The following is a 24,589-nucleotide window of genomic DNA, read 5'->3' on the forward strand; positions in this document are numbered from 1 at the left end:
ATTTCCAAATATATATTTTACACCATGAGCCTTTATAAATTTCTGTAGCCAACCTTCTGAATACTGACACTAACCTTTCACTGTTCAGTTCATTGTATATCCCAGCTTTTCTCATAAATACAATATTCATGTGAAATCCATTCAATCAATGCACAGTTAAGATCTCATTTTTCCCCTATGCAGTGTTTTCATATTTTTCATTAGTTTTTGACCACCTCTCTCACTATAAAAGTTAACTGATCACAATAAAAAAAAAAAAAATGAAAAACCAGTGAACAGCAAATGTGCATCTACACACGTAGCACTGAGTCACAACTGACATTTTGCTTTTTAAAAATTTTGATAAGGGATTGTGAACATGTAATTACTCCTATCTCCAAACCAGAAAAAACCCAAGCAAAATAAACAATTACAGACCAGTTTTCCTAACATGCTGCTTTTGCCAATTAAGATAAAATAGTAAATGCACTTTAATCATGTGGCACTTATATAAAAATATGATACTGACGGCTACCTAGTTTGGATCACAGAACAGTAGATCTACTAAAGATTCACCATCCCATCTGCAAGACCACATCTGTAAAAGACTTAAACTAGATTACAGGGTGGTTGCTGTACCCAAGGCGTGAATTTGAAAAAAAAAAAATTAGAATCCTACAACCTTCGTTTTGTATCTAGGCATGGTGATTCAATCTTCATTGTATGAATTATAGGATTTAAAGAAAATACTTTTTGTAGAAGCTGGCTTATCAAAGTTCTTTAATGTATTACATAGTAGTCAATGTTAGTTTGAATTTTCAGCCATATGTGTAGCTTTCAGTAGACAGCTATGCAAGACTTTGTGAGAAGCATCACCAACTTGTGATGGGTGACTTCTTCTTAGCTCTTAAGAAACATAACCAACTTGTGATGGGTGTCTTTTAAAGAGCCGCCTGCGTTAAAAACTTAAAATGTTTACAGTTTGAGAAGCGCCTTGGTCAAGGAAAGACTGGACGTCCAGAACGTCCCAATTTGTGGTACGATATCCACTTATTATTGTTTGTAAGCTCGTTTATATTCATCAATTATGTATGCCAACATAAACTCAAAATTGTCCATTTCTATTCCCACAGCTATCACCACACAAGGGCCATTGTTAGACGAAATAAAGATGAGAATAACGAACTGTCACTCGGGACCACGAAGCATAATCACACGAGGCAACATCATGGCAGCTGGATGAAAACAAAGAGGTCTCCATCAAGGCGCCACAGAATAACAAAAATGTCTCTCCTACGTCTCAGAATAAAGTCGGTGAACGTCTCGTTGCCAAGATGTCCGAGACAACGACCTGACGTCATTCGCAGCTGGTTATGCCCTTTAAAGTCAGCGCTTCATGTAAGTACGATAATTACTAGGATGTGTTCCCGAATTTACCAACTTAGCACTTAGCTCATTTAACAAATGTAAAGCTTCACTGAGTGATAAATTGAAAGCTCATTTAACAAATGCAAAGCTTCACTGAGTGATAAATTGAAAGCTAATTTAACAAATGTAAAGCTTCACTGAGTAATAAACTGAAGGAAGTTGACCTTCACACGGCAGAGTGTGATGAAGGTAGAATAAAGTCCGTGGCAAGTCAGCTTTGCCTAAAGTAAAAGGATCTCAGTAGCTCATATTCAAAGGTACTGGAGCTAAGTGATGAAGAACCACACTTTATGACAGATGTAAACGAGTTAAAAAGGTTATGCGAGACGAAGTCTTCCGAACTAGAGGACCGTCTAAAGGTGCTGCATGGTGATAAAGTATCTGTTACATCCAATAGATCAAAGGAGTCAAAATTTAGCCCATCAAACACAAGCTCTAGGTCAAGTGAAGCTAGTTCTAAAAGGGTAGAGTTGAGTGCAAAGCTAGCCAGGCTAACAACAGAAAGGAAGTACCATGACTGTGTCGAGAAAGCTCGTGCAAAGGTCGAAAAGGCTCGTGCAAATTTAAGAAAACTAGAAATAAACGGATAAAAGCGACTGCTGCCAGGCTAAACGCAACTGAACAATATATAGACAACATGGAGCTGCGTTCTCCCGTTGTTCTCTTACCTGGAAATAATTACCCAACATCCAAACTCAAGCAAACTGTGCAATTCCTCAAATTGAGTCTTTAGATCATTTTGAAGTTACTGACAATGGCCAAAGGATTGAAATTCAGGGTGAGGAGCAAGTTCACGTTAGGAAAGAGCATAACCCACTTGCAAAGGGGTTTGAATTAGAAACACAGGTAGTACATGCTGTCTAGGATAGACCCTAATTTCAAAACTGAGCATATGTCAAACTGCCTGAATGTAGATAAGGTTAGGCTAGGCCATGATTCAAGGCAAAATCCAGAGTTTAATTTGCCTGATATTTCTAGGTTAGGTAGGCAGCCTGAGTATCCTTCAGTCTGTGATCAGGTTAGTGGGCCAGCTCAAACAGATATTCAGAGGGGTTCAGGTTTTGTGAATCAGAATCTAGATAGGTCAGGTGAATCATCTACCAGCAAGCAGCGAAAAGATAATTTGCCTGTCAAAGAACCTGAAGTGTTTTCAGGGGACATAATGAAATATCCTTTGTGGAAAGCATCATTCAAGACATTAATTGAAAACAGAACAGATGATGCTGTAGAAAGGTTATGTTAAGTGGGAAAATACACTGATGGAGAAGCAAAGGCTGCCATCAGTAATCTCATACCTTTTGGCTCAAAGGAAGCTTTTACAAAGGCTCTGAAGATACTTCTTGATAGGTATGGAAACCAAATTATAGTTGCTGATGCATTTAGGAACAAACTCGAAGGTTGGCCAAAGATTGCAGTAAATGATGGTCCTGGTCTCAAAGAATTTTATGATTTCTTGGAACACTGCAAAATGGCTATTAAGTCAATAAGGTATCTCCCAGTTCTTGGTGATCCTAAAGAAAATAGAATTATGCTGCAGAAATTACCACCTCAAATTGCAGAAAGATGGAATCACATAGTAACCAAAAGAATATCATGTAATGAAATTGACTTTCTGTCTTTTAAGGAGTTTACTAGTTTCATGGGAGTTGAGGCAAGCAAATCATGTAATCCAATATCATCATATGGTGCACTTAATAAGAAACAGGAGCCTACATCAATGCCCAAGCAAACTCATAAGTTTGTAAAGAGCACTTCCTTTAACATGAACTCTGTTGAAATGCCTAGGACTAATGCAGATGTCAGTTTTAAAGAGGTAAAATCTGAAAATAAGACGGAGAGAAAAAACAAAATGATCTGTGTGTACTGTAACCAAGATCATGTTATCGAAAAATGTAATTTATTTTTGAAACTCAAGCTTTCTCAAAGAAATTAGTACAGGCAGTCCCCGGTTTACGACGGTTCCGGCTTACGACGTTCCGAGGTTACGACGCTTTTCAAATATATTCATCAGAAATTATTTCCCGGCTTACGACGCATGTTGCGGGGTTACGACGCGTCGTACGCCGATCCGACGGAAGAAATTTGGACCCAAAACGGCAGAATAATCATAATTTGAAGGTGTTTTTGATGTAAAACTCAATAATAATGCAGTTTACGTCGTTTTCAATGCACCCAGAGCATTAAAAGTAAGGTTTTCTTATGATTTTTGACGATTTTCCGGTTTACGACGATTTTCGGGTTACGACGCGGCGCAAGAACGGAACCCCCGTCGTAAACCGGGGACCGCTTGTATATGTCGCAGAACAAGTTATGTAAAGGTTGTTTTAGAGTTGGTCACTTTTACAGGTTTTGTAGAAGCCTAAGAAAATGTACCCAATGCAGACGATGGCATCCAACAGTACTGCATGATGAAAGCATAGCTAAAAGATCAAATGCTATTGACAATGAGAAGGAGACAGTTGTAATTAATAAGACTGACATAAACAGTTATTTTTCAAATGATTTTCGTACCATGACTGTACCAGTGTTTTTAAACCATGCAGATGTTGACGAAGGTGTAATTGTTTATGCTGTTTTGGTTAATCAGTCAGATGCATGCTTTATAAACCAAACTGTCTTAACCAACATGTGTATTCAAGGCCAAAGTACAGATATTAGGGTGTCCACAATACTTGGTGAGTAAGCTGTTGATACAGTTGAAGTCCACGGTCTTTCAGTTAAAGGGATGGATGGGGTCACTGAGATAAAATTGCCATGTGTTTATTCCAGGGGAAACCATTCCTGCAAGAAGGGAACAAATCTCAATTAAAGATACAGCCTTAAAATGTCCACATTTACATAAAATTGCAGGAAATTTAATGGAATATAATCCTAATGTTGAGATTGGTCTTTTGATTGGCGCTATCTGTATTAAGGCAGTGAAACCTTTAGAAATAACCCCTGGCTCTGACAATGAACCCTGTGGATTACGAACAGCTCTAGAGAAAGATGGTCAAAATCTGAGGAATGTACAAATTGGTGACAGTAATATTAAAAGATTATAATCTGCCTCGCAATCAGGGGTGCTTATGTTGTGTAATAGAAGTTATGCCAGATGAGACTGGACATGTCAGAAAGATTAAGTTAGTCTTGTCAGATTATAGTCTAGATGCTATGGGTAAACGTAACAAGGCTGCCACAGTTTTAGAAGGGCTTATTCACTCTGTAATATTGTTATTAGAAGGTAAACCAGGGAAATCTCCGTCAGAGAGCACCTAAACCATATATTTTTGTTATGTAATACAATATATGTATCCTTGTACTGTTTCATGTTTATACCTCAGTAGTATAGCTTTATTATGTAAATTGCTCTCACAATTTAGGGGAGCCATTGTAGCTGTCAGTAGACAGCTATGTAAGACTTTGTGAGAAGCATCACCAACTTGTGATGGGTGGCTTCTTCTTAGTGTTAAGAAACATCACCATCTTGTGATGAGTGTCTTTTCTTGAAAAGAGCAGCCCGTTTGAGAGAAACAGCTTGGTTAGGGTGAATGCTGTGAAGGGCCCAGTTTGTGGTAAGGTGTTCTCTTATTATTGTTTGTATTCATCAGTTATGTGTACCAACTTAGTACCAAAACATAAGCACTCAAAATTGTCTATTTCTCTTCCTACAGTTATCTTCATACATGGCCCATTGTTAGACAGAATGTAGATGAGACTAACGAACTGTATTTCTTTGGACCATGAAGCATAATACATAAGGCAAGTCATGCATGGCACTCTAGAAGGCAAGTGGATGAAAAAGTCAAAGGTCTCCATCATGCTGCCACAATATGTCATGTGAAATTGAAGGCACTAAAGGTTTACGAATAAAATTTTATTTAAAAAGGCAATGAAGAACGGCTGCAGCTCACCTTGATGGTAGAGAGGTTAGTTCAGAATTTTTTCTTGGGGGGGGGGAAAGTTTTACTATATCCTTCCTTTAATAACACAGGCATATTTTGCAGGAGCAGAGTACCCAAGTACTGTTGTGTGCGATATATTAACCTCAAATGTGAATCATAAATTGTGTCAGTGTCCTAAGAACACAATTTATATACTGTACATATATTATTTGGAATGAATCTAACCTACTGTCAAAGTTAGCTTATATCTACATGCTACTAGGTACAAAGATATAAGGTGCAATCGGCATTCAAAATAAATAACCTAATGCTTGGCTGACCCATAAGGGCTCTGTCTTTGTAATCACCTGTTTCCCACCAGGTGGTGTTAGAATGTTAACATTCTTGTCAGAATTCTTCAGGCTGTGTCCTTGTGCATATGATGTGAATCAGTGATAATATGGTATTGTGCTTGTGTTCTTTTTTTTTTTCTTTTTGCATTATGTCTTCTACAGCAAGCAGAGATAGAAGCATTAGGCTATATAGGAACTTTTTTTGTGTAAACTAAATGTTTCAGTTGTGTATGGTGTGTGTTAGCCTACCCATAGGGACAAGAGTGTGCTTTTTCTTCTATTTATAAAGAACATAAAGGAGTGGTCTAATTAGAGGATGAGTAATTGTGAGAAACTGATAAATTAAGCAGGCAGTGCATCAGGATCTGCCATAAGGTTACTCAATCTTCTGGTATTGCTTCTCCCCCTCCTCTATTGCTTGATATGTTGATTCCTCTCACACACCCTTTGCTCTGCCTTCTTATGCTCCCTATATGGTTCAGGGGAAAAATGATTGGTAAATTGAGGTATTTGAATTTCTTATTGGTAAATTGAGGTATTTGAATTTCTTATTGGTTAGACATTCAACAGTAGTATATATTATGGATTAAGATTGCAGTCCCCCCCCCCCCAGTGATCAACCCTTTTTGGTTTCCCCTGCAAAGGAGGTGTTGGAGGCTTCATATGGACTGCCATGCATCAGTTGGTCTTCTCCACTAACAGGGAACCAAGATGTTAACTCTACCTCACTTACTCAGTTTCCCCTTCTGTTGCCTTGTATTCGACACCTTTTGACAACACCTTTTTTTTTGTGCTAGAATGGGTTCTTGCTTCTCAGCAGTCACCTCTTAAAATGTTGTGCAGATGGTTCCAGCTGTTGTCCTTGTTCCATAGTGATATGCGAGAACCCTCCACATTCTCCCATCTAGCTGTCTGGTACGTTCCACCAGTATCCTGTTACGTCATGACGTTCCCGGGTACATCTCTGGCGTTTATTGCTGCTCCGTCTTTGTTCATGGATTTTCTGCTTCATACTACCTCGTTTCTTCCTTTAGACTTAACACAAGTAAAAAGTTAAAACTGATTCTGGTAAGGCATGTTTTGAGGTGATCTGGGAAGTGTATCACCTAAAGCTGCTTTTAGGAATGCCACTGTATTGGTTTCCCGTTGTATGAAGCTGCTTAGAGTTATGCGTTAGGACATAGATACGATATCAGTTTTTCACTTTACGCTGTACAACATGCATGTTTTTTCTTTAAAGTTTTTGCTCCATGGAAGTGAAGAGTTCTGTAATTGGTATGGTACTTTGGCTTAATTGTGAGGCAGGAGAACTTTTGAAGTCAGTATTCTGTTCTTAGCACAACCAAATTACAGGAAGGAAAATTTGTGTGTATACACATATACAGTACAAGTGTACACATTTATATATATATATACATATGTAGATACATTGGAAATAATGATAATAAAGCTTTAGGGGATCTTTCTATGATGCCAGCTAACCACCAAGATAGAAGAACACGGCAGACAATATTATTAAGATAATAATAATAGTTAAATGAAATTAATCCTGAAGGGGCCAGCATTTCTTAATGAGGCACTCTGATTAAATGAAATTAATCCTGAAGGGGGCAGCATTTCTTAATGAGGCATCAGAGTATTAACCTCGCCTTGAAAGACCTATTCTCAAAGCTAAGGGAGGAATACCATATTCCTTTTTACAGCTCTTTAAAAAGAACAGGAATGGTTGTGTGCATATTTTTTTTTATAGTCCAACTCAACCATTATTAGCCGTTTTTGACACATCCCGTCATTGTTTTCTCAACCCCTACATGTTTAAGACCATCGCCCAAGATGTCTTGAATCAGGAGATTAGAAATTTTAAGCACTATCATGGAAGTTTTCCCTTGAGGGAAGACCTTTTGTGCATGAATTTTTGCATGGAATATTAGAAACCACTCCAGAGTTCTGCTTCTGTAAGTGATCAAGGCTCACATTTCAAGTGAAAGAATTGCAGATGCAACCCTAATTGATGTTTTGAACTTTGTTCATATCAGCTGTAAGGATCCTCTGAAGATAGTGTACAGTTTCTGAAGTGTCAGGCAAAGCTTCATGAAGGACCTTGGGTAGTGATGGTTCTCAGGGAAGGATACTCAGTACCTATTGTGCAGTGGGATATCCAGCACCCTTACTTCTATAGATATCCTGATTTTCTTCCAGTATCATAGGTATGCGAAGCAGTTTTCTGCCTCGGCAATCAAAGGATGTTGCTAGCTGAAATATTGCTCATGATTTAGATTTGGAGGAGGTTTTTGATTTTCTGAACTGGAAATTTCAAATCTTCCTAGTATGGTTTACTATGAAATTTAGACATAGTCCTTAAGGATTATTTAACATTACCTCAGTTTGAGTTTTGGATAAGGCATCTCTGAAGAGCTTTGAAGACTTTTTTTTTTTGATTTTTAAACTCTTGCTATGGAAAGGCAAAGCATGTTAGTGAACTTCAAGCCCTTTCTTGTATGTGGGGTTTGTTCTAGTGGAAACCTCTGTCTCTTTTATCACATGGAACAAGAAGAGACATAGAAACAAAAGCCTTTTGTAGGTTTGTGACTGTGCGCAATTTAACTACTTTCGTATGCAATGAAGAAGTGGCGGCCAAACATGTTTGTGTCCAAGTATACTTAAAAGTCAGTGCACAGGGAGTTGATACTTTAGCTTGTACCATTTTCTAAAGTACAGTATGGCATCTGTGCAATAAGCATGTCTTTTTATTTCTTTTAATACATTTCCCTAAAGGTGGCTGTCACTACAGCTTGTTGGAGATGTAACTCTTGTTTTTGCCTCATTATTTGTGAAACATTCAACTTTTGTATGAGATATGTAAAGCCTTTAGTCCTATCATCGTGACAGGGATGCTTTCTCCTGAACCAGATATGAGAATAACCTTGTTTTCTCTCTTATTGTTAGACGATAAGTACTTACCAAGAAGGGTCACACAGGAGGTAGGAATGTTTAGAAGCTTTTCCCCCTTATTAAAAAAACTTTTAATTCACTTGGCTGGACAGTTTTTAGTTTTGCTGCACTAACCCACCATCCTCATTCAGTGTAGCAGTCAGCTAACTTTAACAGTAAGTAAGATTAATTCTAGGTAATGAAAATTTTAGTAGTAGCAGTTATTTGGATACTTCCCTACTGTTAAAGTGGAAACCCACCCTGCCTCCCTACATCTTAGTGGGTGGTCACGAAAAATTCTGACAGGAATATAAACATTCCATTGCCACCTGGTAGGAAACAGTTGATTACAGAGTCCTTGCAGGTCAGCCAAATATTATTTTGATGACCTTGAATGGCGATTGCACTTAGTGGTTCAAAGATATAAGCTAACTTTAACAGGAGGTCATAAGCTAACTTTAACAGTAGGTCATCATCCAAATAATGTTATCATAAAAGGGGTTGTGTTCTACATAAACAGCTAGATTATTGTTAGTTTTATTCTTTAACTATATACTATAGATCTTTTCAAGCATTTAAATTATTACATTTTTTTTGTAAAATTCTATTGATTTTAGACTTGAAGAAATGGGGCATAATGATATCATTAAGCTACCAGAAATTTTCCATTTTTAAATCAACAAGAACAGTTAAACTAGCATAAAAAATACAGTTGCTAGTAAAAAAAAATTAAGATATTTACATGCTCATACAACTGACAAAGTCTTTTAAGTACTGTTACTTTATGCTATGAAATCTGACAGCTTCTGGAAGAGTGTTGTTTTTATTGGTGGAAAACCATCTAGTTACTCTTAAATTAAAATGGTACCTGCTTAAGTGTGGATGATGTCAGTTTTTATCATGTTTGCCAAGGATAGCATGTTAACTACTCTCTAAACAGTTATATACAGTGTCTTTAGATACTATAAATCTTGATCAAAACATGAACTGTGTAATGGAAATTTTGGAAAAATACAATGGTTGAATTTTGTCACTCCATCACACATTCTTCTGCTATTGTGTAGGTCTGTTTTTGCCCTGATGCAGGTTTCATGATTCCATTAAAGTGTTTCAGATGATACACTGGGCCCACATTCTAGCAAGAGAAGCTCCTCCCTATCCTCAGGTGCCAGAAGTTGAAGGTAACTTCATCTCTGATTACGGCAAATGGAATGCTGTGCCTCTCCTTTGGCTCTTGTTATATGCTAGGAAGAGGAGTGCCTTATATCTCTGGGTGCCAACAGTTGAAGTATCACTCCTCTCCTGAAGCAGTATTCCTCGCTTTGCCATAGGTGCCAGCAAGTAATTTGTCTCACATCTTGGGTGCTACTGTGTGTCACATCTCGTGGTGTGCCTCTGCTCTCGTCAGGTGCTAGCAAGTGGTACTCCACACTTCCCTCCTCAGGTGTCATCAACTGGAGCAATACAGTCCTTTTGAGGTGTCAGCAAGTGGAGCACCTTTCCTTGCCTGACTTCCCCTCTCCTCTGTTGCCAGTAAGTGGAACATCTCATATCCCTGGTGCCAGCAAGTAGAGTACCACACCTGTCGGGTGAGCCAGCAAAAGGAGCACCTCATCTCTTTTGGGGGCCAGCAAGTGAGGGATCTTCATCTCTGGAGCCAACGGGTAAGGGCGCCTTTGTTTCCCTATCTTGACATTTGTCTCCCCTCCTTAGATGTTAGCACATGGATTCATCCTCTTATCCTTGCCACTGCCAGCATGAGGAGCTACTGCCTCTCTTCAGGTATCAACAAGTGGAGCATCTTGCCTCTTCTCTCCTTGGGTGCCTGGAAGTGGAATGCCTCAAATCTTGTGGATGGTCAGTAAGTGGGAGACCTTCTTGCCTCACCTCTCCTCAGGTGCCAGCCAATGAGTATGGCTTTCCTGAGGTGGCAACAAGGGGAGTGCCTCACTTGCTCCTTGCCTCCTGGGGTGTCATAAATGGAGTGCCTCAACTTGCTTTGTTCCAGAGGCTGGAATCCCCCTTAAAGTCTTGATTCCCAGTAAGTAGAGAGCCTCACTGTTGGTTGCCAGCAAATGCAGTCTTCTTACTTTCATTGCCTTGGGTGCCACAGTAACAGGGACCTCAGTGGCTCTCCTGAGGTGTCAGCAAGTGGACTGTCTCACCTTCCCTTGATTTCTGTTCTCCTTGGGTGCCAGTAAATGGATTGCCTTGCATCAGATTCCAGCAAGTAAGATTTCCTTGTTTCCCTTTCCCATGGTGCCAGCAAGTGGAGTTCCACAGCTCTCTAGAGACATTAAGAAGTTGTGCTTTACCCTTGCCTCACCTCGCCTCTTCCTAGTTGCCATGAAGTGCAGTCCTCCTTCACCTCACCCATCCTTAGGTGTCAGTAAGTGGAGCTGTTTGATTCTGGATCCAACAAGTGGGAGGCCCCTTTTTGCTTTCTGTTAGGGCAGTGCACCACTTATCATTTTGGATGACAGCTAGTAGCTCCCACCTCTCTTGAAGTTTTAACATGTAGTGCTTTGCCTTGCCTTTCCTCAGGTCCCATCAAGTAGAATTAATCACACCTCTTCAGGTGTCAGTAAGTGTAGCTCTTCACCTATGGGTCCAGCAGGTAAGTGTGCTTTGTCTTCATCCACTCAGTGCCAGCAAGTGTTGCTTCATTGCTTCTCTCCTCAGGTGCTAGGGAGGTGAGGTGCTCCAATAGCTGACAATGGAGGAGAGGGAGGCAAAGGACTTGCTGGATCCTTAGGTGAAGAACTCCACTTGTTGACACCTAAAAGAAGTGCAACAAATTCCATTTGGTGGGATATGAGCCAAGGCAGGACACTTCAGGAGAGCTATGGAAGGTCTGCTTCTGCTTGCTATTCAAGGTGAGATGAGGCACTGCATTTCCTGGAAGTGAAGAGGGGTATTCCATTTGCTAGATCCAGAACTGAGAAGTTTCACTTGCAGACACTGGAGGAAAGGCAAGGTGAAGGACTACACTTGCTGGTACCTGAGGAGAAGGAAGGTAAGCAAAGTCCTTCTCCTCTCAGGTGCAGAACACAAGTAACTTGCTTCTTCGGTGGCACCAAATGCAGTCTCCTTGCTTCAGGTGCCAGCACAGAGTTCCTCAGTTGTCAAGAAGTGTAGATGCTCACATGCTGCAGTAAGTGAAGCTCATCACCTCTGGATCCAGCAGGTTAGAGTGCATTTTCTCAGGTCAGCAAGTGGAGTGCCTCACCTTGCCTTACTTCTCGGGTACCAGGAAGTGGAGCACACTGCCTCTGGATTTGGAGTGGCTCACCTTGCCTCACTACTCAGGTACCAGGAAGTGGAGCACACTACCTCTGGATTTAGCAGCAAAAGTGTCTTTTCTCCTTCTCAGGTGTCAACAAGTGGCACCATGTCTTAAAGGTGCCAGCACATTGAGCACCATGCCTCCTCTCCTTATGTGTGAACAAGTGGTGGACTTGCCTTGCCCCTACTTGGGTACTAGAAAGTACAGAACTCACCTTTCTGCAAGTGTCAGCAAATAGAGAGTTTTGCTTCACTACCCTTTGTTCTCCTTAGGTAACAGCAATTGCAGTCCTTGCCCCTTGGGTGCCAGCAAGAGGAGCACTTTACCTCTTGGCTTCTTGGGTGTCAGCAAGTGCAGTGCACTGCCTCTCTTTAGGAACAAGTTTATGTCAATAATTGGTGTGCCTTTCCTTGCCAGCAAATAAATAGCACCTCATGAGATGTGGAGAGTGTCACTTGGACTGCCGGAGTCCATCTTCTCTTCTTGTTTCAAGTTCCAGTAGGTAGAGCACATAGCCTTTCCTTGGTTCAGCAAGTATAGTCTCTTAATTGTTGCCCCTGTTTCCATCAAATTAAACTCATCACTTTTCATCTCAGGTACTAGCAAATAGAGTACCTGGCATATCCTCCCCTCTGGTGCCAGCAAGCAGAAAATTCCTTTCTTTGCCTCAGGTGCCATTAGAGATAGCATTTCACATTTCCTTGGATGTTAGCAAGTGAGTGCCTCACACCCCTTGGGTGGTCAGTAAGTAGTGCACCTTGGTTTTCTTCTGGTACCAGCAAGTCAAGTGTCTTTTTTCCTCCAGCAAGTGGAGCATTTTGCCTTGTCTTGCTGCCTCTTGGTGCCAGGAAGATGAAGTAAGTAATGCAGATGAGATTTTTCCTGTAGCAAGAAGTTTAAGACATCAGTGTCAATTTCTTGAATCTTGTCTTCCCAGCAGTTTAACTTGAATTTGTAGCCACTATCACTTACATCTGTCCAGTTTGAGATGGATATTTGAGGGCTACTTTTTGTTATGAGCTCTCCCATCAATAGTAGCTAAAATTTGATCCAGTATTCTGTATGCCCAGTGCAAGAAGTTATTCGCTGTCATGTGAAGATTTCCATGCAATCATATAAGTGCAGCTAGGTAAGGTTTCAACAGGAATATCTTTGGTTTAATTGAAAAGGAGTATCTCATTTTGAGAATGATATATTCACCGAATGTAGCACATCTTAACCTATTGAAGTGCATTCTTTAGTCTTGAGTATGGAATTACTGTAGCTGGCTAGGAAGATGAGAACAACATTATAAAGTTTTACAAAAACTCGGTTTTTTGTGTACAGTCAGATTACCCTTTTTTTGTACTGTTAATTGAAGTTTCATAATGGTAAAGCTACTTAAATACATAAAGGTTTTTAATATTAAAGCTTATTACTTACATATGTAAAGGTTAAGTATAATTCACAATAAAAATGTTGAATAAGTTAAAAAAACATCATTAGGGTAATTATATACAGTAGGTATTGATTAAAATTGCTGAGATTTATCTATTTTCTTTAAAAATTTTTCAGGTTCAACTTTATGAAATATTTGTTCAGGTTTGCATGGTAACTTTTCTCTCTTTCTTTTTTTTTTGTCAGACATCATCTGGATGGGAATTCCGGTATCTTTACATACAAATAGACACTTACCCTCACGAGGTCATTGTTATTGAAGACAACCGTGAATTAGTTGCTTCAGTGGTCTGAACCAAATCTTCTGGCAATGCAAGCGTGATGTCTGTTCAAAGAATGGGTTTTATATTTCAAAATCAGTCATGGCATATTGTTTACCAAATGAGTGTATTTTTTTAAATTTGTAAAATATACAAATTGTCTTTGAGTATGGTATTATTTGCATCTTAAAAATGTCAATTGTGGAAAATACTGCACATTCCAAAGCAATTGTTCTTTAATTACAAACCTCTTACTTCTGTGTGATGCATACTTGGACATGCCAGAAAAAGAGAAGAATTAGAGTTCGAAGTTATCACAATTATGCCTTATCACAGTTTGCCTCTCGACAAGTCCACCTAAGAGCTCACATCACACTACTAATGTTGGGTGCTATCAAAATACTAAGATGTTGTGTTTGTGGTTATGCAGTTAAATTTCATATTCCTATGGCTGTATCTGAAATCCCTACTTTCCACTCATTTTCTTAAAAGTTCCAACAAATTTTTCACTTTTGTTTTTTTCAGGTCTTGCTTATACTTAAAATTTCCAGCCATCTTGAAATTTTAAGCCGCCTCTTCTTTCGTCTTCGGATAAATGGGGTTAAAAGTGTTGGAGCTAGCTTGTAGATTGTGCATCAAAGCAAGCTTCTTCCAGTAATTATATTATCCCCAATTTTCTTGTGGGACATTCCTCTGTTTCATGTTTTAGAAGTTTAAGAGTGCAGGAACATAATTTCAGAACTGCATTCTGGTTTATATCAAACACTTGTTTCATACACTTGCTGGTTGTATCACCTTGTGTAAAAGTCCTTGTAAGCTGTACATACCTGGCTGTTTTGTATGTGAAAAGAAATTATACAATATTGTTTCCATATCGTTAGGTGGGAAATCTGTCCAATATATAAATCATACCAGCTGAGAGCAAATTATGACAATGCTTTTACATAGAGGGAATGGGGAGGAACTGTAGTTTTCAATCCATCACAAGCACAGTTGTAAAGACTGGCTGGAATACAGTCATCAAGCCTCCTCATATACCATTTAAAACATAAGGCGGAACAGCATGTCTGGGTCTTAGGTTCACATGCATGCGCCTTTTTATTCGGGACAGTTGCTGACTCACATTGACTCAAATTGACTGGTTGGGTATTATCTTGGATATTTTTTTAAGCAGTAAAGACTGACTGATTCTGTAGGCAAAACAAGTAGTCTAGAACTTCTCTTGAACAGGCCAGAATTTTGTGGTATTTAACAAAGTGCAGTCTATTTCTATTATGTTTCATTATGATGTACTCTAGAAACCAATATCCAAACTATATTTGGTTAATAAGTGGCAATGGCACTCCCTCACCCTCTTCAGTCCCATGAAGGTGTAGTCTTAGCACCTCCCAAAGCATGTGTAGAATGTCTGAATTTATCTTTCCACGTCCTCTCTCTTCCTTGAGAAAGTTTAGCCTAAATGCTAACCCGGCCTGGAGAATTGCTTGGATAGTAATGAACTTGTTAATCTTAGGAAAGGGCAGGAGTTGTAGTCCTCTTTTAAATTAATTCCCAATGTTTATATTTGTAAAGACCATGCATGATCCACTTGAATTGTTAAGTGGCCACAATAGTGCTTTTAATCCACTGTAAAGCTAATGGAATCTTTTTATAGTACATCCCAGTACATTATTAAAGTGTGCAGTTGCCTCTCTAGTTAAATATTATTATTAATAATATTGCTGGAAGACCATCCAGTAATACACTGCTACTGATACCAGTTTGGTACAAATCTGGTTGCATCATTTACCTTGTCTGGGATCATTCTGCTTGTGACTGCTTGTTCTTTTATCTCCCCCGTTGCCCTCATAAGCAAGCCTGTATCGGTTTTTTGTCTTTTCAACCCTCATAGTATTTTTTCTACCTTCACTTGCAGGTAGATCCTGCATTATGTAAACACCCTTGTTTGATTTTATGGTTTAACCAATAATTATATATTGTCTGACCTTGGGTATTTATATACACTATCTTGTAACCTGGATAAGCATAAAACTGGATAACATTGGCAGACAACCATTGCAAATGTCGTGTACTGATATGGTCAAGGTGTCTTTGTGGTAGATGTAATATTTTCTGAGATGCTGAACCGGACAATCTCCACCTTCAAGCTTGTTCTGCTGTCATGCTGTAGTCCTGAATAATTGTAGGATCACATTTTAAAGCATGTGAACATTGGCTTAGTTTCATTGTAGTCCGGTGGCCACTTAGGAAATGTTAGATATACTTGTCTTCATTCTAGTCTTGTCCATGCAGTTGAGAGGTTTAAATCCCATGCTTGTGAATGGCTGTTTTAATTGCTTTGCTCTCTGAATTATTACATTTCATATCTTATGCTGCAATACCCCAAGCTCCCTCTCTAATCTTGTCACCTCCAGGTTAGCCTCCTGTGAGGAAGAATAATAATTTAGTATTTAATGTCGCACAGTACCATAACAAAATACCATGTAGTTAAAGTCAAAATTTAAAATCTATGAAACAGATCTCAAAGTTTTACACATACCTAGGTTACTACTACCAAACACTGCTAGAGGATACTAATGACCTAGGCTTTAAGAAAATATGTTAGGGGTACCTTCAGCTTCAGTAAGATGGTTGAGTCAGTGTAAAGAATTCAGTCTTCTATAAAATAGTGAATTTGACAAATCATGACTATGCTGTTCATAACTTTAGACCAGGTAGTGAGTTAATAGCTTTAAGAATGCTTACCTGCCCCACCACATATTGACTGGTGTGGCAACCCTGTCAATTGCAAAGATTACTGATATCCATCATATAGAGTACAATGTGGCTGATGTTAAAGGGAATAAAAAGGCTTTAAGAACAAGGTTATTTCCCGTAGGGGGCTAGGGCCGTCGGTGCACCTCAGGTGGTGTAGTGTAGGCATTACTTAGGGTTCTTTTCCAGTGTCCCTTTGACCTGTAGCTGCAACCTCTTTCATTCTTTCATAGTGCAACTGAGGTTTCCTCCTGTTATATCTTTAAAACTTTCTATATTCTCAATTTCTCTCTCAGCATTGAATGACCTCATAGGTCCCAGTGCTTGGCCTTTGGCCTAAATTCTGTATTCCATTCCATTCCAATAAGGCGTACGAACAATGCAAAAAAGTACTCCTTAAAACCTCCAGTGCATACTGGTGCCATTACAGGCAGTACTCATATGAGAATTAAGTGAATATTTGATGCACAATGTATTAAAACTTTAAAACAATGAAAATGAACAATAAAAAAATGTAAAAGTATGAGCAGTCAAGAGGCATAGCTCTCCAGAACCTCAAAGTTCAATGCTAAATTTGCTTGATCATTATATATCATTAACATTTCTCCTTATTTTAGATTCACTGATATAAATCCAATGCTGAGTTGGATAAACAAATAAGAGTTAGCATGGGTGATGTTGACCAGTCATTTGATGAACAGTGTGAAGAATACAAGCCATTGAGATGCATATTTTGCCTATAGTGGAAAGGACTTGATAGAATGTCTTATATCTTTTGTTTGTACTCTAATAGGAATTCAGCATGTTAGCGATTTTGCCACTGAATTTTAGTAAAATTTGAGGTCTGTCTCTTGTATAACCTTTTTTTTTTATTGAAAGTATAATTACCTTTTAATTGGTGGTAAGCAGTATGTTAAAGGCTCTTGTCCTCTACCCAGTTTCTCAGTATGTGTTGTAAGTTACACAAAGGCCTTTTGACATGTTAAGAGATGGTTAATTTCTGTTCTTAAATAACCAGTAACTACCAAGTGAAAGCTAGGAATGGGATGCTTCTATTCATTGTGCAACGTGTGTGTTGTTAACTTGTTGGTGGAGAGTGAAGCTGAACTGTTAACTTTTATTTCACCATTTTTTGTGAGAACTTTATCTTCCTACATGAGGAAATACTGATGGAACTTTATAATGAGCCTCCATCTTCATCATCTATCCATTTTGGATGACAGAATGTCTAGAACAAGGAAAATTCTTCTGATGTGCTTGCATGCTTCTTGCTGAACTTTTGCTGATCTTTCATTGTATACAGTATATGCTTGGAGTGCCAAATCTGATAGTTTTATCTTGCAACTTTTTGGTTTCCTCCTGTTCATATTTTCATACCGTGGACTGTCCAGGCTAGTAGTGGTCTGAATCCTTTCATGTCCTCATAACCCTTCCATGTTCTTATATAACAGGTGAATGAAATGAGCTTAATCCTGGTCCTGACCTTTCTTGTTACTGGAAGATTTTGTCTTAAGCATTGTCATCAACCTTGTAATCACAAGTTTGGTTTATGAAAGTTTGTTCTCTTAAGTAAAGGTTTTCAGCTTAGGACCTCCTTCCCAAATGTATGAACTAAGTCTGATCACAGTGTCACCTATGTAGTTCTGTTCACAGTGATGGTGAACCTAAAAGACCTCAGTCCTGTTAATGTGTTCCAGTTCTGAATCCAAGAGCCCTGTCTCTGCTAATAAAAGAGCCAAAAATCTTCAGTGAGAAAAATATAGCTGTAACAGACAAGTTGATGCTTACAATAATAATCTCCGTTAAAACTCCTTCCATGTGGAGCCTTTTCTAACTTCTTTCATCTTGGGACATGGATGTTATTTCTTTGACAAAAGAAATTTTGCCTCTAGGGTTAGAGCCAATAATTCAGTCTGTGTTACCTTGTGTGTAGTCAGTAGCAATGCTAAGATTATTACAAATCATTGGTTTGCCAGAAGTCAAAATATTCCTCATGCCTCAGTCTGACAGCCACTTATGGAATGGTAGAAGTCTTGTTGGATAAAGCCCAGAGGACATCATTCAATTGCGGAAGCAAGACATGAACATCCAATTTTTATGGAAAATTCAGAAGGAAGAAGCAGGCTTGGGAAGATAACAGATGTGAATGCCGTCCAGTTTTTCAAATCAGCTACAAAGTGGCTGTCAAACTTTTCTTTCTTGTAACTTAGCATTATCAGATTATTTGGAGCTGGAGAGATGGAGCTAATTTCCTTAACTCATGTGGACCGAACTGTTCATTTTGTGCAAATCGTCTTCATTACCGCCCATAATAAGCATAACCAAGCTTTGACAGACAATGGCTATATGCTAAAAGAGAGAAGAGGAAGGATTAGAACAGTGAATAATAATAATTAGCAAACAATACAGAGATTTCATCCATATACCTAATGGTAAATATTAAGGAAAATTTTATGACATGTTCATTATATAAAATATACATATAAATAAAAACAAATATACAAATATAAACTAAAAAAATGAAAATAAAACTGTATAAAGCAGTACACAATACAGGGGTACTTGAGGTACCCTCAGACAAGGAAACAACCCAAGAATGTGGAACAACAAAGTGCAAAATGAGACAGCCCAATGATCGAGATTGTCTTTTCTGGTGCTGTTCTCCTCTTCCTCATGAAGGTTTGTCACAATAGCCAGGAAGAAATAGAATAGCAAGGCTGTGGGCTAAGAGGGCCAGCAGCTTTGAGGGGCTTTATGCACCAAAAGGGAGTTCCATTCATTTCTTCCAACCAGAGGCAGAAGTCAAATACAGTAATGGTAAACTACCTGAAACACAAGGGCAAATTGGGACAACTATGTAGGTGTCTGCTACTGGACTGAGAATAAACTATTAAATTTTCCAAGCAGTAGAGATTAAGCTAGCAAATTCACTTTACAAAAACCAACACAATGCTAATGTGTGAGGCAAGAGAAGGAACATCACTATTGGCAGTGTCTATTTAGAAACTGTTTCTGCATCATCTGCTCTAGTGATAATTTTCCTTCTCTAAGGGAATTACAGCTATTGCACTGATTCTACACCAGGGTTTCATAAATTTCAATTTTGAAGTCTCAACAAAATTTGCACCGCTCCCAGCTGAAAATTTTCTTTTTGCCATCTTGATAATGGCAAGAAGGAATAAAGATGCAGACAAGTCAAAATGGCAAGATACTTAAACATGAAGAAGTTTAGGTTGACAACAATTTGTACCGAAAGTAACACAAAATTAAATGAAAATAAAAAATCAGTATTGTAGTGCATAACTCTGATGAAATACACTTTTAATGATGAAAACCACACTGAAAAATGTTGCATACTTGAGAAATTGCTGCTGCTTGGGAAAAGTAGTTATACAGAGTTATCACAATGCAAACAAAAATTGAAGTGCACCTTAACACTCATTGCATCAGTAATTACAAGAAAAACATGGGTAAGAAGGGATACCTAATGACCGTACTCATGTGTATGCAACAGAACAATTGTGAGCAGCACTGGTGGTCATCCCTGGGAGGGCCAAAGAGCACTGTAATAGTGGCACAGGTCAGTATTAATATCTTCTCTAGGGTCATTAGTCTCCTGCTGATAGCAAGGCTCATTTGTAACCAAACTATTTTTACCCAAAATAGTTCTCTTACTTTACACAAGAAATTCCTGGAATTACAAAAGTCATATTCTTATGGGGTCCTGAAACTCACTGGATGTATGCTTTATTTATTCATTTTCTGTAAAAGCATAATTTACATTACTAATTTCAGTATCAAATCATAATTCTGCAAGACAAAGTTAAAACATGCAGTTCTGTCAGATACCACTTATCTCTGACATACTTGGTAACCTTATATATATATCCAAAATAAGTACAAATCATGCATATAGAGTACTGTACATACTAGATCATACGAGGAAATAAATGATCAAGTGTACGTACAGCACTTTGTAGCCACAGAAGTTCACAACCTTATTACATTCTGAACTTACAGAGGATATCGTAAAAGCTGCATAATTCCAACTGCTGCTTTATATGCAATAAAGGAACTGGACTGAATAACACAAATGTTATTTGTTGATTAATACTAATGTTCCACATTCACTCATAGTAAGGTCAAAAAGAATTTCATTCTAAAGTAATTCTCTACAAACACACCAATGAAAAAGGTTATTGAATTTAATACAGTATACTGTGCTGTATTTTGATACATTAGAAAAAAATTACCTCAATCATCATTGGCTAGGTAAATTGTAAAAGCAGGTACTTATGCCATTACACGCAATTCTTTTACACGATAGTTATATGCTATATATAAATATGTAGGCACTGTGCTTCAACATTTTAACACTAATGTTTCATGTAATACAAATGGCACATTAAAATATTTGTTCAATATCTGTCTCAAGCAATAGCTAACACAGGAGTGAAAAAAACAAATACCGAAACTTCTTTTAGCAAAATGCTAAAATATTTCAACCGAGGTATTTAAAACATTATAATGTATATATACTGTAGTACTGGTTTTGTTGTTGAAAAATAGATTTTGTTTCTGTGTATTGCAGTACAGTTATTTGTTTGGATTATATTATGCATTGAAGTTATATTTTACACACTAAACGCCATCTGGCCCTAAGCTATTAAAAATAATTACATCATAGCTGTAATATATAAGCTAAACCAAATTCATAGCAAGGGAAAATTCCTTGTGCTCTACCATTGTCTTGAAGAAATACAGTTCATGTAAGAAATTATATACTATACAGCTTAATCATAATACATAGTTTTAAGTACAGTACAAATACAATAAATAAAATTCCAGTTGTGAGAATCCTAAAATAGCACCTTCCCTGGATAAAAATTTACATAAAATCAAAGTTGACATTCAATGAACACTATTCTGCCAACTACCTTAATTCAAGTTGCATATCTGCTTTCACAGTTTTAATGACACTGTAATTCAAGTAGAGCTGTGTGACTTAATAAATGTTTATTTTATAAGCATCCACTATTCTATCACAAAATATAGTGCTTACGATAAACCAAATTACTTAGTTTGTGTAGTTAATGAAACTACAAAAAGATGGCATTGCATACTTCTTCCACACACAATTACTGTACTGACATTTATCTTTTCGTTTACATTAAGATGGCTTTTTTTCTTGAATGAAGGAGAAAGCCTGGACATGTAGAATATTATGAATTCACAAATTCACATTATGAATCAACTTTAGTAAGTGTGTGTGAACAAGAGAGTCACTGTGGGGAGGGACAAAGGACATGCCTATTGACCTTATCTGTCAGGGTGGTTATGGCAGCCATAACTTCATCAAGGCGATTTTCAAGGCCAGACAGACGTCTGTTGGTTGCAGAGTTCTCTTTTTCTAAGACAACATCTTTAGCAGCTTCTATCTGTGCCTCCTTAATGTGGAATTTGTGGCAGTAACAAATATGCCAGCGTTCCCTACCACGGTTAGGATAAACAAAAATTCTGTGATCTCTAAGACATGAGTGAAACATGAGTGTTCTCCTACCCATCCAGTTCAGAAGCTTCATGGCTGGGTTAGGAGAATCCAGGCATGCTGCAAAATAACAGTCTTCTTTACCATTGTCACAACATGTAATTGGGCCAGGAAGTATTCTTTGGAATGGACTTGCAAGAAAGACAGATTCTATGTAAGAAATTAGCTCCACCCTGCTACTGTAACTAACAATCTCTGCTTCCTGCTGAATCTGCTGGATGTCGCTGACAGCCAGACCATTGAGCAGATTCATCAAGACAAGGACAATAAGGAATACAAAAACAGCAAACAGGAGGTGAGATGATACAGGGAATGTAGAGAGGGGAAGTTCAGTGTACTCCATTTCTCCTGTGGTCATAGCAATTGTTTTCAGAAGAGCTTGATGATAAGTTTCAAAGTTTTCATTCATTTGAAAGACTAGGAAAAAGCTGATACTGAAAGCAATTACCATAAAAGAAAACATAACAATGAACTTTAAGAAGTTGTATGTAACTGTAGTAAACATTGTTATGTACACAGCTAGGTAGGGATGACGTCCAAGAATGAGTATGAATTCAATCCAAGAGAAGAGTATTAGCCAGGCAGAAAGAGACTGCTGTACTCCAACATTCATTGGTATGAAGAGAAGGAACACAGTGAGCACAACAATGGAGATTTCCAACCAGTTTTCTAAACGTGTTATATAGAGCCTCCACGATACACAAAACTGAACTCCCTCTCTCACTGCTATGTAAAGAGCTAGAAGAGCAATTAATGCCTGAAGAATACATTTCCCCAGGAAGTTACCCATATTTCCTTCTGCTGTAGCAGTAGCATTTAGGGATGAATTGTCTGCTACGGTAGCAACAGAATTTTCTGCAGGTTCAATGTAAGTACCATGATAAATAAGGATATAAGCTGTAAGAAGTATGAGAAAGAGTGTGTAGGCTAAGATGTTGAAGAAATAATATTGCCTTATTCTCTGCCATTTAAGGAAAAGGAAAGTGTCAATGATTGGATGCAGGAGAAGCCGCCTGTGTTTTCTTGACCCACTCAAGAATCTCAAACATTCTGTTTCTGGTTGTTGAGAAGCTTCAGGTGGAGCTAACAGGCTGTAGTGCAGAATGATTTCAAAATCACGGTCAGCTATATTATTCTTGTATTTAATACAGTCATTCAGAACCTCCTCAAGAACAGATGCTTGTATTCTAGTAATAGCGAGTGTTCCAAACTTATTCCTAATACCCAGGTGGGAGCCATTCAAAAGAAGAGCACGCACAAAACTTTGGTCTTCGCACAGGACTGCATAGTGAAGGGGTGTGTTATGAAATTCGTCCAAAGCATCAATGTCCAGGTATCGTTTCTTTTCCAGCAACAACTGTAAGCACTGGTAGTAGTCAACACCATCCTTTTTGAGTGAAAATTCCTTTTTAACAACTTTATGCAAGGGCGTTTCCTTTCGAAGGTCTGCCTTTTTAAGAGCTCCTTTCTCTAAATCGCCACGGTCTTTCATGGCTTCAATGAGCATCTCTACAATTTTGTGGAATCCATTTCTTGTGGCATACAGTATTGGGGATGATTTGTTAGTTTCATCTCTCTGAGATGGATTTGCTCCATTCTTTAAAAGTTCAGCTACAAAGTCTGACAACCCATTTTCACAAGCATATCCGAGAAGATTGTACTCACCATGGTCTTCCTCCAAAATAGATGCTTTTGATATCTCACTTGCACTGTTAATTTCATTAAGAATGTTCTTGAACAGCCCCAAATCCTCATGCTTTAAGGCATCATACAACTCTTCCCCAAAGTCACGCTGAGGTTTTTCAACCTGAGAGAAGTCAATAGTTTCTAATAAACCAGGTAGTTTGGTCTTAATTACATCTGCTGTAGTTTTATTTCCAACAGTGCTCTCTGTATTAGCCCCTTTTAGAATTAAAGCTTTAACCATATATTCCCAACCTTTAGTGGCAGCCATAAAGAGTGGGGAGGTTCCACTGCTGTCTGAAATATCAACCTTTATTTTCTTGCAACTCAACACGGCATCCAAGGCCTCCTTGAAAGAATCTTCTTTGGTCTTCCAGCGATTAGCAAGGATGTGAAGAGCGCTCCTTCCAAACTCCCCTTCTTTGACATTAACATCAGCATTAGCCTTAATTAAAGCTTTGAGAACTTCTGCATTACCGTTGTGGGCTGCATAATGGATAGGACAGTACTTCTTGCCTCGCAGATCCTGTAAAAACAAATAGGCATTATGTAAAACCTTATTCATTGTCAGTAAAATTTAATTTTAATACAAATAACCATTAACAAAAAGCCACTTTTTTTTACTGAATTATGCACGATTGATTTTAAATTAATACATCACTCATTACTGATACCTTATCCTAGAATTAGATTCATAGCCACAGTACACTGGTCTCTTATGTGCAATGTTTTCTAAATGAAAGCCCCTTCTACACACAATGCAGAAAAGTTGAGTGCTTGGTATTCCAGTCTCCTTTTGGAAAGATTATACAAGGTTCATTTTTAACCATCATACTTTGGGCAATGTTTCAGGTTATCAAATACTGTATGTGTAAATTGGCCAACATTCATACTGTATATGATACTAAGAAAGTGAATACTGTAATGGCATTACTACCATATACAGCGTTAACAGCTTCAGTTAAAACTTCGGCCAAGATGTTCTTCAGTTTGATCAAACTTCCTGAGATTTTGAGGCTTGTCTGTTTTTAGCACATCAGAATTCCTTATCCTTTAACTAAAGGAAA

General features: G+C 38.2%; 1 protein-coding gene and 1 long non-coding RNA gene across 5 annotated transcripts in view; one reads left to right on the forward strand and one right to left on the reverse strand.

Annotated features, from left to right (window-relative positions):
* Positions 1-945: 945 nt before the first annotated feature.
* LOC136825693 (uncharacterized) lies at positions 946-13,704 on the forward strand. Its single transcript, XR_010849406.1, has 4 exons — positions 946-1,016; positions 1,113-1,377; positions 5,061-5,315; positions 13,464-13,704. It is a non-coding gene; the product is annotated as an uncharacterized lncRNA (long non-coding RNA).
* A 6,326-nt stretch (positions 13,705-20,030) lies between these two features.
* Positions 20,031-24,589, reverse strand: part of LOC136825692 (transient receptor potential channel pyrexia-like) — a 41,232-nt gene continuing 36,673 nt past the window's right edge. For all 4 annotated transcript variants that reach the window (XM_067082432.1, XM_067082435.1, XM_067082434.1 and 1 more), the window contains one exon: positions 20,031-24,048. In XM_067082432.1, coding sequence (XP_066938533.1) covers positions 21,574-24,048 — 2,475 coding nt within the window. In that variant the 3' untranslated portion in view covers positions 20,031-21,573. The remainder of the gene's footprint in view (positions 24,049-24,589) is intronic.

This window comes from Macrobrachium rosenbergii, chromosome 39 (assembly GCF_040412425.1).
Source record: "Macrobrachium rosenbergii isolate ZJJX-2024 chromosome 39, ASM4041242v1, whole genome shotgun sequence".
Lineage (NCBI taxonomy): Eukaryota > Metazoa > Arthropoda > Malacostraca > Decapoda > Palaemonidae > Macrobrachium > Macrobrachium rosenbergii.